Below are 19,821 nucleotides of genomic sequence, written 5' to 3' on the forward strand. Positions count from 1 at the left end.
TTATTTTTTTCTTTTTTCCTCTAATAATGACAAACTAAATACCTGGCCTGACTTGTAGAGATATGTTTGTGCAAGACTATAATTGAAAGAGGTTTCCTCATAAGATACAGTATAATGCATATAGGATTTTTGAAATGTGCCCTGGAAGCTGGGCTTGAGAACACACTGTAGCTGTCTCCAACAGTTCACCACAGACGCTTTCTAGGTTTTTTTAAATAAAAGTTTTATTCCTTTCTCACTCACTCCTTTGTTGTTTAATGAACCCCAAGATTATTAATCTCCTGGGCAGCAAATTGTGGGGTGAGAAGTCTGTGAGTCCCTGACATTTAAAAACAAAAGCCTCACAAAGTTCTGCTGCCCTAATCCAAGGCCCTTGGTTACTTCTCCCTCTCAGATTTGATAAATGTTGCTAGGTACAATCGAGGTTTTCAAAATCAAGAAAAGGAAGTATAAGGGAAGTTGCCTTGTGATTATTCCAAATTATAATTGCTAAGATACAGTGTTGTTTGAAAAAAGAAAAAAGATTAGCCAATCAAAACAGTTCAAGAATAATGGAAAAAGGAGTTGTTACTGGGGATGGGGCAAGAATACCATTTTTGGATTTGTCTGGGTAACTGTAGGTTTCAGTGCCATTGCATACTTAATGGATTCTATATTACTTGTGTAGGGGTGCCCTGCATCCAGGGCCAGGTAGCAGATGACAGACTGCATTAGGAGGAAATGGATGGGAGAAATCTGGGCTGTGGAAGTGTGTAATAGGAGAGACCTGGTGGGAAGACTTTGGGGCTAGGCTGGGGTTGGAAGAGGCAGGCCTAACAGGTGGTTGTGGGTGGGGAACTTGGGGGTTGGAGTGGAAGGGGTAGGCTGGGCAGTAGCAGGGATGTATCCCAGGTGTGTCCGCCTCGGTAGGTGGGCCAGGCCTACTGTACTCATCTCTTCCTGCCACGCACAAAGTCCTCTGCTGGGCTGATGTTGGTGGGGGCCCCAGAACAGTAGTTCTTGGCATTAACAATCCATTGGGATATATGAGGCAGTTCACACTTCTCAGAGGCATTGTTTCAGGTTGTCAGCAGACTCAGGATGAGGTTGCTGCATAAATCAGGTTGTCAAACTTTTCTTGGGGGGACTAGAAGCTATCTGAGATTCTGCCATAATCACAGGACTCCAGAAGCTGGGGCCCTATCTATAATTTGGCAGCTACTTCTGAAGTAGAAAGCAACAGGAGGTGGTGGGCCAAAAAAGGCCCAGAATTTGTAATGTAACATGCAGATTAATGGCCAACTACTGTACACTAAAGCCAATTCCTGCTCTTCCCCAAAAGACCATGTGATACATAGGTGCCAGCTTTTCCTGGCGCCAGTGGGTGCTTGACTCCCTTCCACCCCTGCCCCTCCCCCATTCCAACCCCTTCACCAAAGTCTCCGCCCCTCCCTGCCTCTATTGGACCCCTTCCCCAAATCCCCGAGCACGCCACGTTCCCCCACCTCCCACCCCCCGTGCTTGCTGCTGTGAAACAGCTGTTTCGCGGTGGGAAGTGCTGGGAGCTAGAGGGAGAAGCAGGGAGACGGCGGAGATGAGCTGGGGCGGGGTGGGGAGCTGCCGGTGGGTGCAGCGCACCCACCAATTTTCCCCCGTGGGTGCTCCAGTCCCCAGAGCACCCACGGAGTCGGTGCCTATTATGTGATATTGCATGCCCATGCAGAGCAGACCGGATGGCAGTTTGTAAAGTGTCATCTCAAACACACACACACACTCACTCACACTCTCTCTCTCTCTCTCTCTCTAATCCACCTGGAACTCAATTTGCCAAAGGATGAAAGGTCAAGTCAATGCTACCATCTAACTACTCCAAACCTAATGCTCTTAGACCACAAGATATGTACTATCTTCCTCAGCAATGTTCTTATACCCTGCTCTTAAGCCTGAACATGTGAGGTGATGAGTCATCCCTGAACTAGAGTCTGATTAAGCCACATGTGGTGATGAATCATTCCTGTGGTAGGCTCCAGCCAATCCACAAGCCAGGAGCTGGTCTGGTGACTTTCAGGGCCAGTATATAATCTTCACAGGAAGAACTGTAGCTTAGACTGTCCAATGTCATTTCATGGCTTAGAACTCTGCCCCGATAGTGATGACAGACTATACCGGCTTTAGTCTGCTCCAGCCTTGTTCCCAGTCCTGCTCTATGCCCTGCCCTTGGACCAGTCCAGCTTCCAGCCCTATGCTTGCTTTCTTCTGACCTTGCTTTTGACTTCCGATTCTGGCTTTGACCTCTGGCTCTGGTTCCTGGCCTAACTGCCACTGCACAAACTATTAGCTCTGACCATCCACACGTCGGTTTCTGATAGTGCAGGCCCAGGCATAAGACCATAGTTACTCAGTCAGCCACTTACCCTGGGTAAAATGTACCTGTTTAGAAACTGCATGTACTAGTGCTGAATATAGAGATTCAGAAGCATTCTTCTGTGATGTTCAGTGTGCTCCTAGGCATGACAATAGCCAGAAAGTTCTTCTGGCTTTAGGGGCTGAGCTCCGGGACAGACTGAAAGGGTTAGCTGTGCTTTTGGATGCATGGAATTCTTCTGTGTTTCTAAGTAACTGCAAATGTTAACAGCTGAAAACAGTTTAAACAACCTAGTCTCGGCAGCTGGGATGTGGGGATGGCCAGTGAGCTGCTCTGTAACATTATCACCTGCATTTCTATTTTAGGAAAGCTATGTTAAATTGTTCCACCAATGGAGTGAGCCCAGTGAACTAACAGGCTTGTGTGATTCTTAGGGCCTCATCCTACAAGCCATTACTCGTGGCAGTAATCTCAGTAACATCAGTGGAGCTATTTGCTTGAGTAAAGACAACTCACATGAGTAAGATTTTCCAGGATTGGACCTTTAATTTCTATGGTAGCACAAGTCCCCAGATAGAATACAGGACTTCTGTTGAAACAAGTTCATTTTTATCATTGTAGGAACTTGGTGCAGAAGATTACACGAGCTAGCCCAGTACCAAAACCTTGAGTCAGCCTTGTTACACTTGTGTCTGAGTCAACAATTGCTTCATGCAGAGAGGAAGGTTGTATGTTCAGTGCTAGGCTGTACCCAGCCTTATGTCAGTGTGCAAATGGAGCAAGGACTAAATGCTACTGTCACCACTAGTCTTCTGAGGGGGGCTGGGGCCATGGTCCAGTCCCCATCCTCACCTATCTGCAGAGCTAGCTCTGTGTAGTGGGAAGGACACATTGCACCTGTCAGGAAGCAGGGCCTGCATCACAGCCAGTCTCCAAGCAACCTGATAAGTGCAGCTGGCCTCAGGTAGGCTGCCTGATTGGCTACACCACCTAACTGGTGGGAAGAGTCAGCAGACGGGCTGTTAAGCCCAGCACTAGCACTAGCACCACTACTACTACTTCAGTGGCTGCTCAAAGCATTTACCCTTGGCTGTGATAGCGCCTACTTGTTCCTGTCCTGCTCCCGCCTTGTTCATCAAGGTAACACATATCTGACCCATGGCACTGACTCCTGATCTCTGACTTTGGCTCTGACCCTTGGCTTTGGCACCTGGGCTCTGACTCCAGCTTTGACCTTGGACTCTGATTCCTGGCTACTGACTCGGATTCTGACCACTAAGCCTGACTTCTGCTCTGATCATTAGGCCTGACTCCTGCTGTAACCACTAGGAATGGCCAGCCATGGCCCAGTCACATGACAGCATCCAGTCACATGGCGCAAGGTCAGTGCTCCCCCTTGCTCAACATAACTCCAGGAAGTTGTGGGTCTGTGTCAAGCACAATACCTCTGGGAGCTCCTGCTGGGTTGGTGTGGCTGTGTATCACCCTTAGTGCAGCATTGTGACTTAAAGATAAAATATACCCCATATTATTTGTATTACTGTAGTGCCTAGGCGTTCCATTGATAGTCCAGGGCCCCACTGTGCTAGATGCTGTACAAATGCAGAACAAAATGATGTTCCTTGCCCCCAACGTGCTTGCAGTCTAAGATGAGGAGACAGATGGATGAGACAGACCAATGGGCAAGTACAAGGAAACAGTGAAACGGTGTTGGTCAGCATGACAAGCAGCGGCTTCAGCATCAGCAGCCTAACCATTGTCAAGCTTTTTGTAGGCATTACAGCAAAGGAGAGCTTTTCATGAGGGATTTGAAGGTGGATAATGAGTTAGCGTTGGGGATGTTTGCAGGGAGTGCCTACCAAGCACGTGGAGCAGCATAGGAGAAGGCATGTAGGTGCTTGTTTGAAAATTTAACAAGTGGACAGTGGAGGCTGGAATCATAGGCTGGTTGGAGCTGAGCAACAACCAGGGCCGGTGGAAGGATGTTTCACGCCCTAGGCGAAACTTCTACCTTGCGCCCCCGTACCCGAGCCCCCGCCCTGAGGTGCCCACCCCCCGCAGCAGCTCCCCCCTTCTGCCTTGAGGCACCCCCCCACCCCAGCTCACCCCTGCCCCGCCTCCTCCCCGAGCACGCCGTGGCTGCTTCACTTCTGCGGCCTCCCAGGCTGGCGGCGCCAATCAGCTTAGGCACTGCAAGCCTGGTAGGCGGGAGAAGTGAAGCAGCCACGGCGTGCTGGGGAGGAGGCCGGGCAGGGGTGAGCTGGGGCGGGGAGTTCCCCTGAGTGCCCCCCGCCCCCTTGCTGCAGGCGGCCCTCCCCGCGCTCCACTGCCCCAGCTCCTTCCGCCTAAATGCCGGCGGCGACCGGGGTGGCCGAAGATCCGGCCGCCGCGGTCGCTGCCGAAGAAAATGGCGCCCCCCCAAATCCTAGTGCCCTAGGCGACCGCCTAGGTCACCTAAATGGTTGCACCGGCCCTGGCAACAACAACTCATTGTAAAATGACCTTTGCAGCATTCTGAATGAAGTGTGCGGGACCAGAGTTCATTCGTCAAGGCCGTAGAGAAGGATGTTGCAGTAATTGAGATGTGACGTGGTGAGAGGAGAGTTTAGCTGTGTGGATGGTAGGAAACATCATATCGTAGAGATGTGATGCAGAAAGAATCAGCAAGATTTAGGCCTTGTCTACCCTACAGAATTTTGTTGACAAAAGTTATGCCCCTTTAATTAAAGCGCTGTTGCATGTCCACACTATGCTCCTTGTGTTGGCAGGGCGCATCCATGCTAGCAGCTCTTGCATCGACACAGAGACTAGTGCACTGTGGGTAGCTATCCCACTGTGCAACTGGCTGCAGAGTGCTTTGGGAACGGTTTTCAAGTGTAAGGGTTGGGGGGAGAGGACTGGAGAGTGTGTGAATGTGTATGCGGGAGAGACCGAAACTGTGTGTTTGGGGGGAATGTGTGAGAGATTGTGTGTATGTGTGGGGGGAGCGTATATATGAGAGAGACAGAGCGTGTGTTGGGGAAGTGTGTGTGTTGGGGGAGAGTGTGTTGGCATGCTGTGTGTCAGACAGCAGCCTGAACAACCAATTCTGGGGGAGGGGAACATCCCCCTCGACATCAGCCCCCGGCTCTGCACAGCAGTCTCTTCCCCCCTCCCCTTTGCAGCAGCAGTTCACTCTGCCCACCTCCCTGTGGTTCTGTGATTCCCTCTGAGTTCTCCTATAGCCGTCTCAGCTACCAGGAGCAGCATCCTCAGCAGCTCTGTGAGCTCTCTGTGCTGAGAAATGTCAAAGCTTCCAGGAGCTTTGAAAGGGGAGGGGCGCATGCCTGCAGGGAAGCCGAGTTCTAAACAGTGTGCAGAGTGGTCATGGCGGGCATTGTGGGATACTGGAGGAGGCCAGTTATGTCACTGGTGCTTTGTCGCTTTAACTTTGCCGCAGAAAGCTCTATGCCTCTCATCGAGGTGGTTTTATTTTGTCGGCAAAACAGCAGAGTTTTGCCACCAAAAGTCTGAGTAGACGACACCCAGGTTACAGGCCTGAGTGACAGGCAGGGTGTGGTGTTGTCCCCAGCAATTACAAAAAGAGGTAGTGGGAGGGGGAAGGGCGGGATTAGGAGTGCTGCTTTTCCTATATTTAGCTTAAACTGGTGGCTACACTCCCACTAGGAGATGTCAGAGCGACCTTAATTTCCAAAAGGAAGGTTTTTGGCCACTTATTTTGTAATAATGTGACATGAGACTTGGTATTTTGGTGCCTGTTTAAGAGACTTTACAACCTGGCTGCTTCCCCACCACAGAGGCAGGGGTGGCATGTTTGTAGAAATTTTGGTGGTGCCCAGAACCCGCCCCTGCCCAAACTCTGCCCCCCCAAACTCTGTCCCCACCTGCCCAAGGCTCTGGGAGGGAGTTTGGGTGAGGGAGGAGGTATGGGGTGCAGGCCCTATGCTGGGGCAGGGGATTTGGGTGCAGGCTCTGGGAGGGAGTTTTGGGATGGGAGGAGTGCAGAGGGATGGGGTGCAGAGGTGAGGGCTATGGGGTGTGGCTGCAGATGAGGGGTTTGGAGTGTGGGAGGGGCTCATGGCGAGAGTAGGGGTGTAGGGGGTGAGGGCTCTGTCTGAGGCTGGCAATGGGGTTTGGGGTGTGGGAGGGGCTCAGGGCGAGAGTAGGAGTGTGGGGGGTGAGGGCTCTGGCTGGGACTGGGGATAAGGTGTTTGGGGTACTGGAGGGGTTAGGGTAGAGGGTGCGGTGGGGGGTGAAAGCTCTGATTGGGGGTGTGGGCTCTGGGGTGGGGGCAGGGCTGGGGATGAGTTTGGAGTGCAGGCAGGCTGCTCTGGGATAGGAGGGATGGGGCAGGCATGGGGCAGGAGCATTGACTGCCAGGGAGGGGGCTGTGCTGCTGGAGGGTCCCACTGGAAAGGGGAAGGGTCTGAGGGGGGAGGGCAGGCTCAGAGTCAGTCTGCCCTGGCAGTGGAGATGGGGGCACTAGGACCCTGTGGCAGCAGTTGCTGCTGGGAGGCAGCACATGGAAGAGACAGGGACACTGCTCTAGGGGCCCGGGAAAGGTGGGTGGAGGCAGCAAGTCGGGGTCAGGGGACACTTGGGGAAGGCATGGGGGGGGGCTGCAGGTGGGGCCGGGGGGGGCGGGGGAGAGGACACCCAGCCCCAAGTATTGCTGGAGCTGGGCCCGGGCCCCTGGCTCTGAATATTGCTGGTGCCCGAGCACCACGTGGATATGGAACTCGCCGCCTATGCCCAGGGGTGCCCCTAAGAAGACGCCCGACTAAGCCAGACCGTGTCTTGGAAGTCAATTCCCAGCTCAACTACAAGAATTAGCTAAAAGGAGCCAGTCTGGGAGCTAATTAGGTGCATCTGAGTCTATTCAGGCTCAGCACCCTAAGTAAAGAAGGGTTAGTCTTAAAAGCAATTAGGGCTCCCGTACCCAGGAGCTTGAGAGAAATAGAAGAACTCACGTTCTATGATGTTCAGTGTGCTCCTAGGCATGACAATAGCCAGAAAGCTCTTCTGGCTCTAGGGGTATGGTATGTTTATGATTTTGTGAAGGGTTTGGGTGTTTACTGCAATGGCTTTCAAACTGTTTTTCTGGCGACCCAGCTGAAGATAATTGTGGATGCCCGTGACCCAGTGGAGCTGGGGATGAGGGGTTTGGGGTGTGGGAGGGGACTCAGGGCTAGGGCAGAGGGTTGGGGTGTGGGGGTGAGGGCTGCGGGGTGGGGCTGGGAATGGGGGGTTCAGGGTGTGGGAGGGAGGGAGATCTGGGGTGCAGGAGGGGGTCAGGGCTCTGGGCTGGGGGTGCAGGGTCTGGGCTGGGGCCAGGGATAAAGGAGTTGGGGTGCAGGAAGGGGCTAAGGGATGGGGCAGGGGATTGGGGCATGGGGTTGGCGCATGGGCTTACCTCTGGCGGCTCCCGGTCAGCGGCGCAGCTGGAGTGCAGAGGCAGGCTTCCCGCCTGTCCTGGCACCGCAGACCGCGCTGCGCCCCGGAAGTGGCCAGCAGGTCCGGCTCCTAGTTAGAGACGTGCAAATGGCTCCGTACAGCTCTTGCTCACAGGCACAGCTACCCCCAGCTCCCATTGGCTGGAAACCAGCCAATGGGAGTGCAGAGCTGGTGCTTGGGGCAGGGGCAGCGTGTGGAGCCCCATGGTCCCCCTCCTAGGAGCCGGACCTGCTGCTGGCTGCTTCTGGGTCGCAGTGTGGTGTCAGAACAGGTAGGGACTACTAGTTTTCACTGGCCAGTCACCAGGGTCCCTGGGTGCTGAGCAAGGCAACCGAGTACCTTGCATTCCATGACCCAGTACTGGGTCACGACCCAAACTTTGAAAACCATTGGTTTACTGCATGTAAAGATGCATGTGAGGAACACAGCTAGAGACAGTTGCAAACTGTGTGGCATTTTGGTTAAACCAGAACCCTTGAAATAAACCCAAACCTCCGAAGAGGGTTGTTTTTGTTTCAACCTAATTCTCCAGAGACCCCTCTCTTGCCCTTCCCACAAGAAAGTTTAAACTCAAAACCGATATTGGTATAAGTCTCCTTAGAAAGACTTTCCTTTACAGACAAGGAGCCAGTGTGGAGAACACCAGAAACTTGTTTAATTATTATGTATACAGCCCTGTGTGCATCGTGTTTTACAGCCCAAAATATGTAGGACAGAAATCTGGAGATAACTGGGAGGAATAAAGCCCTACAAAATCTGCCTGTTTCTAGGAGTATTCTGAGATTTGAAGTTGTCAGGAACTATAACCCTCCACACCCCGACATTGGTGCATATTGTAGTATGCTATGTATCTTCCTTCCTAACTTTGTTACCAGTGTGCCACCCTGCTACATTGAATTGCTCCTGTTTGCTTTCACAGATGGATGAGCTCTTTTGAAACGCCTTGATTTTCTTCCTTTCACCTGCTGGGCCAAATAATATCTGTCTTCATCCGCTAGGGCTTTGTCACTCTTAAATATGGATTGCAATGATAAACTATTGACCTACAGTGAATGCATCACACAGATGCTGAGCTGCCAGTTAGGTTTTTTTGGGGAAAATATCCAGACAGGCTAGCACTGCAGAAAGATTTTAGAGACGTTGTTGCAACAGGTTTTGAATGCCTGTTGTATGGAAATGCCATGTTATGGAGAACTGTCTTCATGCCTTCTGAGATTGTCCCAAACTGAAAGCCTTCTGGTCGGATGTTAGAAATTTGAAGCCAGAGTTATTTCAGGGATCTATACTTCAATTGCCTGTTGTTGTTACAGACTTAATGATAAGTAACTACTGGAGCTTTTAAAACCTATTTTAACTCATTTTCCTCCCTCTGTTCTGCTCTTTCTTTTACTCTTCATGTGCTTCTGTACCAACCACTTGCTAAAATAATCTTGAATCAACAGTACTTAAACATAAAGAAGTCAGTGACTCTCATTAATAATGTAATCAAGTAACTTCTGCTTCTCTGGACAGGTTGTATAAACCCTAAGCCATTACCAATGGTGATTCCTAAAGTTTGTTAGAACTGACTTTGATAGTAGTGGGTTATTTTACAATAATTCTGTCAATAGGACTAGAACAAACCTATTCAGTTAAAATAACTGTATTAATAACTGGTATTGCACAAACCCAGTGCACATTGTCTCCCCCCTCTATTCCATGAGAGAGGCCTGTCCTGTGCAGGGGCGGCTCTAGCTTTTTTGCCACCCCAAGCACGGCAGGCAGGCTGCCTTCAGCGGCATGCCTGCGGGAGGTCCCCGGTCCCGCGGATTTGACGGCATGCCTGTGGGAGGTCCCCGGTCCCGTGGATTTGGCGACATGCCTGCGATAGGTCCGCCGGTCCCGTGGATTTGGCGGCAATTCGGCGGCGGGTACGCCGAAGCCGCAGGACCGGCAGACCTCCCGCAGGCAAGCCACCGAAGGCTGCCTGACTGCCGCCCTCGCAGGGACCAGCAGGGCGGCCCCCGCGGCTTGCCACCCCAGGCACGCGCTTGGAGCGCTGGTGCCTGGAGCCACCGCTGGTCCTGTGAGAATAGAGAAGTCTCATTTTGAGGATTCTGAGTACATTCTAAGCTTCTACCTGATACACCAGAGCAGGGCAACAGGCCACCCCAGAGGGAGATTGCTGAGTGGGAACAGGCTATCTGGCACGAAGGCTTGATCCAGTGTCCACTGAAGTCAAGAGACGTCTTTAGCAGATGGATTATTGGTTTTTGTTTTATTCAATTAATATTTATATTCATATTCCCTGAAATAACACTGTAAGCTCATGGGAGAGCTATACGCAGTCTCTGCCCATGTATAGTATCCATGACAATGAAGGCTCTCATCTTAACTGGAGCTTCTGGGTGCTGCAATAATATAAATATTAAATAATATGAAGACTGAAGTAGTTGATTAAAAATATTTGTAGTAAAAACAGATGTCGCCATGGAAAATTGGGTAAATCTTCTATGCCGAGTCAACAATATTGATGATTTATTCTTAGATACAGTACATACAATATGAACAACTCATGAAAGCATGATTGTATTTATTTTATTTTTTTGTGTTGTCCAGGGCGTGGTGAAAGAATATTGTCTTTGTCCAATTCAAAGATAATTTGTTAGTGGGAAGTACTTCAGGTTTGGTGATTACTGCTGTTATTTTTCTTTCTGCCACTTTGATCAAACCAAATTGAGTTGCTACATAACAAATGGGGAGGGTGTTTCCATGAGCCTTAGGGTCTGGCTTGACTTTCTGTCCTACATGTGGCCTGGCACAGAGTATGCCACATCTGCTAACTCTTGTTGTTATATTTCCGTATTGTTCCTCCTACACATTGAAGCCTGTCATGGAAAATAAATAGCACATTAGGGTTGAAGTTATTTGTATTTTTCAGACTAAACTTGAGGAAATATTGTTCAAGGTTCTGATCCATGCTTAGTTTCCAGCAGGTGAGCAGTCCCATTGAACTTAGAGGGACTATTCACCTGCTTAAAATTAAGTGCAGGCTTGGGGGTCAGGCTAGCTGGGCACAGTGCTGGAGATGACAAGAATATACTTGCTCTTCAGTTGACTACAAGTTTAAGTCCTCTAAATATGGATAGCACAGGTGCTCACTTATAGTTCAAACTGATAAAAAATTAGCCTGTCACTTGCAATACGCACAGTTTGATGTAGCTTTACATGGCCAATTAAAATATGTTGCCTAATCTAAACATTAACAGAGAGGTCTTGCGTTCATCTTATTTGTGTTATTCAATTTACTCTGATAAAGCCCTACACACGAGGGGACTGTATTAGGCATATTTACATTTTTTAAGTGTGCAAAAATTGTATGAATAATTTAGTGTATATATAGATCACCTAGTGCTTGCCACCTATACTTAGACTCCATAAGTATGTTGAAAACTGAATAAAAAACAACAATGCCATGAACAGTCACTTACTGTAACCGTGTACTAAGATATGATACATTTCATATTTTTTTTATATAAACGGGATTTTCTGACATCTAATACACAGAGGTATTTTTTCCTTTTCTCCACTTAGAAATCTTTTGGTTAATATGTCCTTCTGCAGAGCGTTTATGTTAAGAAAATTCCATGATGACTAACTTTGAAACATCTGATATTTATAAAGTAATGGATTTGGTCTTGTTCTATTTGAACGGACATACTGTGGCTATAATCTTTTGGGTAAGAATAGTCCTGTTTAGGCAGTAGACTGGGGCTCAGGAGATTGGGGTTAAATCCAGTCCTGGCCACAGACTCCCTGTGCCCTTTGGCCAAATCATCAAGGTCCCCAACTTGTAAACACTTAATGCAAGTGCTTAATTTTATGCAAGTAAGTAGCCCCATTGAATTCAATGAGATTTCTTGTATATTTAAAGTTAAGCACTTGCATTAAGTGTTTGCAAGAGGGGGGCTTCAGTCATCTGTGCCTTTATCCTCATTTTACCAATGGAGAATCATAATACTTCCCAACCCTGTTGTGGGGATAAATACCTAAATAAATTAAAGGTGCTCAGATTCTAATATTCTATGGTGAACTGTGGCTTGATCTTTTATATGGAGGTAGTATTGTGCCTAGCTGGCCTGGTGACATAGATTTATGAGCATCCCCTGGTCACTTTTACTGCAGTCAAGGAGATTGCCTCGCCTAATGATAAGGCTATGCATTGAAAATAAATAAGTTATTTGGCATCATTTTTTTTAAAGGGATTGAAATCTGGCTTACTTTGCCATTGCGTGTGCCTATTACACCTCTACCCCGATATAACGTGACCCGATATAACACGAATTCGGATATAACGCGGTAAAGCAGTGCTCCAGGGGGGGGGGGGGAGGCGGGGCTGCGCACTCCAGTGGATCAAAGCAAGTTCAATATAACGCGGTTTCACCTATAACGTGGTAAGATTTTTTTGGCTCCCGAGGACAGCGTTATATTGAGGTAGAGGTGTATATCAGTCGCACACAAAATGATAATGCAAATGAACTGTGTGTGTAAATACTTGAATACAAAATTAAAGACCATGTTCTTAGGAGCTGGCTCTTAGCACTAAATCTCTAGCAGGAGGGTGGAATTGATGCAATACAGCTGTGCTAGGTGGTGACAGGATTCTAGGTGGCCACAAAAGGGTTACACACCTGTATGGTGCAAAGCAGAGCTCCATGGCAGCAAGTGTATGCTGCCAGGACCAGAGCTGTCATTACACAGATTCTCCTGTCCTCCCCCTTAGGGTTGGGGATGCAGTAGAAGTTACTCCAGCCACTGAGATGTTGCAGACATTCTGTGACCTCGAAGGTGGGAGGAACTCCTCTCTTGCAGATCGGCCGGCCTACTCAGGCTGCGTGCCAGACTCTGGATTTGGTTGTTAAATGAATTTACGACTTAACAGTTGCATTAGTGTTAGCACTAGAAATGGCTGCTGGCTTGCCCTTTGTGTCATTGGAAAGATACTCCCCTCATAATTGATGATAAAAGTCTGTGTTGTTCAAAAGTTAAAATATGCCAGTTTCCAAAACATAAAGGACCAGGGATTCTTCAGACCCTATTTGCCATCCTAATTATATCTATTCGTACAAAAACTAAAATGGCAAAATAAATAGACTCATAGACTTTAAGGTCAGAAGGGACCATTATGATCATCTGGTCTGACCCCCTGCATGCTGCAGGCCACAAAACCGTCCCTACCCTTCCCTTGACTCTGCTGATGAAGTCCCCAAATCCTGTGTCTTGGTGACTTCAATTGGCAGAGAACCCTCCTGCTAGCGATCCCTGCCCCATGCTGCGGAGGAAGGCGAAAAACCTCCAGGGCCTCTGCCAATCTACCCTGGAGGAAAATTCCTTCCCGACCCCAAATATGGCGATCAGTAAGACCCCGAGCATGTAGGCAAGAGTCTCCAGCCTGACCCTTGTTAGCCATAATACTATTTACCTGCTATTGCTCAGTATTCCTCAGCTAATATGTTTTACCATTAAACCATTCCCTCCATAAACTTATCTAATTTAATCTTAAAACCAGACAGGTCCCTCGCCCCCACCGTTTTCCCTCGGAAGGCCGTTCCAATATTTCACCCCTCTGACGGTCAGAAACCTTCGTCTAATTTCAAGCCTAAACTTCCCCACTGCCAGTTTATATCCATTCGTTCTCGTGTCCACATTAGTACTAAGCTGGAATAATTCCTCTCCCTCCCTGGTATTTATCCCTCTGATATATTTAAAGAGAGCAATCATATCCCCCCTCAGCCTTCGTTTTGTCAGACTAAACAGCCCGATCTCCTCTAGTCTCCTTTCATACGACAGGTTTTCCATTCCTCTGATCATCCTAGTGGCCCTTCTCTGCACCCGTTCCAATTTGAGTTCATCTTTTTTAAACATGGGAGACCAGAACTGCACACAGTACTCCAAATGAGGTCTCACCAGCGCCTTATACAACGGAAGCAGCACCTCCTTATCCCTACTAGATATACCTCGCCTAATGCATCCCAAGACCGCATTGGCTTTTTTCACCGCCACGTCACATTGTCGACTCATAGTCATCCTCCGGTCTACAAGAACCCCTAGGTCCTTCTCCTCTTCCGTTACTTCTAACCAATGCGTCCCCAGCTTGTAACTAAAATTGTTGTTAGTCATCCCTAAATGTATCACCTTACACTTTTCACTATTAAATTTCATCCTATTTCTGATACTCCAATTCACAAGCTCATTCAAGTCTCCCTGCAGAATATCCCTATCCTCCTCCGAATTGGCAACGCCTCCCACCTTCGTATCATCCGCAAACTTTATCAGTCCACTACTGCAATCGGTTCCGAGGTCAGTTATAAATAGATTAAATAAAATGGGTCCCAAAACCGAACCCTGAGGAACTCCACTGGTAACCTCCCTCCAACCTGACAGTTCACCCTTCAATACGACCCGCTGCATTCTGCCCATTAACCAATTCCTTATCCACCTCTGGATTTTCATATCAATCCCCATCTTTTCCAGCTTAACCAATAATTCCTCATGGGGTACAGTATCAAACGCTTTACTGAAATCCAGGTATATTAGGTCCACCGCATTTCCCTTATCTAATAAGTCCGTTACTTTCTCGAAGAAGGAGATCAGATTCGTTTGGCACGATCTGCCCTTCGTAAAACCATGTTGTAATTTATCGCACTTGCCATTAACCTCAAGGTCCTCAACTAGTTTCTCTTTCAGAATTTTCTCCAGCACCTTGCACACTACAGATGTTAAACTAACAGGCCTGTAGTTACCCGGATCACTTTTTTTCCCTTTCTTGAAAATAGGAACCACATTAGCTATTCTCCAGTCTAACGGAACCACCCCCGAGTTTACAGATTCATTAAATATTATTGCTAATGGGCCTGCTATTTCTCGCGCTAATTCCTTCAATATTCTCGGATGAAGATCGTCCAGTCCTCCCGACTTAGCCCCATTAAAGCGTTCGAGCTTTGTTTCTACCTCGGATACGGTAATCCCCCATTCTGTTTGCCCCTCTGTCATGGTGCTAGTATCCCTAATACCTTCATTGGCCTCATTAAACACCGATGCAAAATATTCGTTGAGATATTGCGCCATGCCTAGATTATCTTTAATCTCCTCTCCGGCTATAGTCTTCAGCGGTCCTACTTCTTCCTTCTTTGCTTTCTTCCTATTTATATGGCTGTAAAACCTCTTACTATTGCTTTTAATTCCCCTCGCTAGGTCCAATTCTACACAGCTTTTGGCCTTTCTCATTCTATCTCTACATTCTCTGACTTCACTAAGGTAAGTTTCCTTACTGATCCCTCCCCTCTTCCACTCTTTGTACGCTTTCTGTTTCTTCCTAATCGCCCCTTTGAGTCGGTCGCTCATCCAGCTCGGTCTAAATCTCTTGCTTAGTAATCTTTTTCCCTTTTTTGGGATACAGGCCTCTGACAGCTCATGCATCTTTAACTTAAAGTAATCCCAGGCTTTATCTGCCTTAAGATTCATTAATACGTTTGCCCAGTCCACTTCCCTTACCAGTCCCCTTAGTTTGTTAAAATTGGCCTTTTTAAAATTATAAACCCTAGTCTTTGATTTAATACTGTTACTCCTTCCGTTTAGTTTAAAGCGGATTAGCTCATGATCGCTGGAGCCCAAGTTGTCCCCTACTACCACTTCCTCAACGAGGTCCTCACTAGTCACCAAAATCAAATCTAAAATGGCCTCCCCCCTCGTCGGTTCGGCTACCACTTGATGAAGGAAATGATCAGCAAGCACATCTAGGAACATCTGAGCCCTATTATTACTACTAGTGTTTGTTCCCCAATCTATATCCGGGAAGTTAAAGTCCCCCATAATTACACAGTTCCTATTAGTATTTACTTCTCTAAACACATTAAATAGTTCTTTATCCATATCCTGGGTCGATCCCGGCGGTCTATAGCACACCCCAAGCACTATCCCTGGGGAGGCTCTAGTAGTCCTTTTACCCAGTGTGAGTATTGCCCAGACGGATTCCGTGTTATCTATTCCATCAACTATTATTTCTTTACAGCTTATCTCACTATTGACATACAATGCCACCCCGCCACCCTTACCTTTGTTCCGGTCTTTCCTAAACAGCGCATACCCCTCCATACCTGTATTCCAGTCGTGACTGCCGTTCCACCACGTTTCAGTTATTCCTACGATATCCGGTTGCAATTCTCGGACCAAGAGCTCCAATTCCTCCATTTTATTACCTAGGCTTCTCGCATTGGTGTATAAGCACCCTAATGTATGTCGTTTAGCCTGTCTCCCATTAGTAACACTATATGTTACAGGCCTCTTTGTGTCCTTCCCCCCTATCCTTCTTATGTCCAATCTCATCTCCCCGGCTATATCTCCTCTTATCTCACTCACCATTTCAATGTTGGAATCTGGCGTGGAGATTAACTGTACATCTCCCAACCGTCTCCCCAAACTTCCTAGTTTAAAGCCCTTTTGATAAGATGAGCCAGCTTCCCTCCCAGAAGTCTATTTCCTTCCCTACTCAGGTGGAGTCCATCCTGCGAGAAGAGCTGTCTGTCCCCGAAAGCCTCCCAGTGGCCATACATCCCAAAGCCCTCCTTATAGCACCACTCCCTTAGCCAACTATTTATTCTCACAATCCTATCAGCCCTTTGCTGCCCTTCCCTAGGAACAGGCAGAATCCCACTAAAGATAATCTGAGCCTCTATCTCCTTGAGTGTCTTCCCCAGCCTTGCATAATCTCCTTTGATTCTCTCTAACGAGAACCTAGCCGTGTCATTCGTTCCTACATGAAGGATTATCAAGGGGTTCTTACCTGCTCCTTTTAGGATCCTTTTTAACCGCAGGTCCACATCGCGAATCTTTGCGCCCGGTAGACAGCACACCCTTCTGTTCTCCGGGTCCGCCCTGGTCACAGGCCTGTCCAATCTCCTCAGTAAAGAGTCTCCAATAACATATACCTGCCGTCGCCTGGCAACAGTGCGATCTAGTAATCTAGTCTCTGATCCCTCTAGTCCTGACCTGTGTCTGTTCCTATCTTCTCTTATGCTCCCCCTTGTGCCTTCCTCTGTCCTCTGGGGGCCCAGGTCTTGTGCTGTCTCCATCAACACCTCCCCTCTCTCTGTTGGACTAGCCGCTCTTCTCTTCTTCCTCACCCTCCCACCTTCTGTCACCACCTGCTGCTCCTCCACCTCATTATCCAAACACCCAAACCTGTTCCTGAGTTCTATTCCCCCCTCACTGGCCCTCCTTTTCCTTGGCCTGTGTCTCACAGTCACATACTTCCAATTCCCTTGTTCTCCCCCTTCCATTCCCCTCTCACTGTTGTCTACTTCTACCTCCTCCTGCACCCTAGAGCATTCCCCTTCAGCCCCGCCTTGCCTGTCCTCCATCAGCTGCTCAAACCCCCGCCTAAACTCCACCAGGGTATCTACCTGCATCTCCAGCCCCTTAATCTTTTCCTCCAGTAACACTATGAGGCGACACTTCATACAAACATACCTTTGTTCCAGCTCCCCTGCTAGGACTATATACATACCACAGCTTCCACATGCAGCCATCTGCATTCCGTCTGCTGCTGTCTGGCTCATGGCTGCTGCAGTCTCTGCCCACAGCACCTGGGGACACAGGGCACACAAGACACCGCGCCCTCCTGCCTCCCCCTTGACCTTCCCCTGCAAACTCCCTCTCAAACTCCCCTGTTAGCCGTCCTGTTTGCTGCCTCCGGTGCCGCTGCTCGTGCATACACTACAATGATAGTGTATAGAAAATAGGAATCTGGCTCCCATGGGTATTTTCAACAAAATAGGCTGGTAATGATATTGGGGTGATGAATGGGCTTCAGAACATGAACTGTTGTCTATCCTGAGAATACCATTTTGCTTTCTCATTAGCATAGATTCTTCTCGATTCTTGCTAGAATTTTGGCTATTTTAAGGTTGTCACTTTGATATGGTCAGTAGAGAAAGTTTAAGGAATGGAATGGCTTGTGCTTATTGCTGCTTTCCTTCCTGGACAGTGGGTTTTATATTTTCTCTGCTGTGTGCCTGATAGAGCCCAGCAGCTCCGAGTGTGCAAATCCTGAAGTTGTTCAGAGATCAGTTTCTTCTGTGTGACAACAGAATGTGTTGGTTCTGGGCCAAAGGCCTGACCAGATCCACTATAATTTTCATTTACTAAATTCTAAGTTTAAAAATCACTTGTTATGACATTCAAGTTTGTATTGTTTATACAATAGTCAGCTCCAGCCTGCTCCTTTACATTTGAGCTTAAACTCACAGACCAGCTGTTTAAACATTCAGATCTTTGTGTATAAGCTGTAACGCTTTTGTGCAACATTTGGTTTTAAAGTTTGGATCATTTCAAAAGAGACTACTTCCTCCGCCTGTTGAATGCAACGCCAACATGGATACATTTTTCTTTTGATTGTTTTAAATGACAACCTGATGCAATACGTTTTGTCTGATATGCCAATAGAAGTCTTATTAACAAAAGAATTTATTGTGATGCATTGTCAGGAAAATATAATTTATTTATTTGTATTACAATTGCACCCAGGGATCCTAGTTTTGGACCAGGACCCTGTTGTGCTAGGCTGTGGTGTATAAACAGAACAAAAAGACAGTCCCTGCCCCAAAGACCTTACAGCAGGGGTCGGCAACATTTGGCACGTGGCTTGCCAGGGTAAGCACCCTGGCAGACCGGGCCAGTTTATTTACTGCTGACGCAGCAGGTTCGGCCGATCGCGGCCCCCACTAGCCGCGGTTCGCCGTCCCGGGCCAATGGGGGCGGCGAGAAGCGGCACGGGCTAGCAATGTGCTGGCTGCGGCTTCCTGCCGCCCCCATTGGCCCGGGATGGCGAACCGCGGCCAGTGGGGACCACGATCGGCTGAACCTGCCACATCAGCAGGTAAATAATCTGGCCCGGCCCGCCAGGGTGCTTACCCTAGCGAGCCGCGTGCCAAATGTTGCCGACCCCTGCCTTACAGTATAAGATGAGATGAATTATATAAAATTATTAATGAAGGACACTTTATATGCATATCCCTGTATGTCCAACAGCTTATAATTATTTTTGGTTACAGTAAATAGTAGTTTCTAACTATAGCTGGCTGGAAATGTATACTGTACACTAATGGCTCCTTAATTTCTAAACTACATTCATATTAAAACCTCACCATTTCATTTGAAATGCATGTATATTGAATACTAACATGAATGAATAAATTGAGGTAAGGGTTAGATAGAGTAGGTCAAAAAAGGATTGGATAATTATATGGTTGCTGAGAACATCACCAGTTTGTTAGGTAGGAATAACTTAAATTAAAAACCAGCGACAATGTTTGGGAGGTACACTCACCCACAAGCCAGCCTGTAACTCAAGGTATAGTTACACTTACAGTGGAGTATCAGGGGGTAGCCGTGTTAGTCTGTATCTACAAAAACAACAAGGAGTCTGGTGGCACCTTAAAGACTAACAGGTTTATTTGGGCATAAGCTTTCGTGGGTAAAAAACATCTGCATCTGAAGAAGTGAGATTTTTACCCACGAAAGCTTATGCCCAAATAAATCTGTTAGTCTTTAAGGTGCCACCAGACTCCTTGTTGTTTTTACTTACAATGGAGTGCAGGCACTGTATGCCCCTCTGGCACCGGTATAAATAGCAGTGTAGACAGTGAAGCACTGCTTAGGCAAGCAAGGACATGCCAGAATCTTAGGGTATGTACCTTACACAGCTCTCCACATGCCCAAGCTGTGCCTCCTATGTCCATGCTGCTATTTTGAGTAGTATAGTATCCGACTGCCGGAGCCTTTCCCTGCCACAGTGAAAGACTCCCACAGCAAGGAAAGGCTCCAGCAATTCCCTGCTGCCAGAATGTTCCTTACTGCTTCCCCCTTGCTGGAGCGTGTCACTGCAGTGTGTAGCTACACGTACCGTTAGCAAGTGTAGACCAGGCCTGCGGGAGGGTTAGGAAGATGTTAGGTTCCCCTATGGGCAGGTTATTCCATAAATGCCT

The 19,821-nt window shown here is 48.0% G+C and overlaps 1 protein-coding gene across 6 annotated transcripts in view; it reads left to right on the forward strand.

The window, feature by feature from the left end:
- The window catches only part of COL15A1 (collagen type XV alpha 1 chain), a 290,708-nt gene that overhangs the window by 19,390 nt on the left and 251,497 nt on the right, over positions 1-19,821 (forward strand). For 2 of the 6 annotated variants that reach the window (XM_065584076.1, XM_065584077.1), the window contains exon 3: positions 3,649-3,726. The exons of the other annotated variants lie outside the window; for them this stretch is intronic. In XM_065584076.1, the coding sequence (XP_065440148.1) occupies positions 3,649-3,726 (78 nt within the window). The remainder of the gene's footprint in view (positions 1-3,648; positions 3,727-19,821) is intronic. 6 annotated transcript variants of the gene reach the window in all.

This window comes from Chrysemys picta, chromosome 2 (assembly GCF_011386835.1).
Source record: "Chrysemys picta bellii isolate R12L10 chromosome 2, ASM1138683v2, whole genome shotgun sequence".
NCBI classification, from domain to species: Eukaryota; Metazoa; Chordata; order Testudines; family Emydidae; genus Chrysemys; species Chrysemys picta.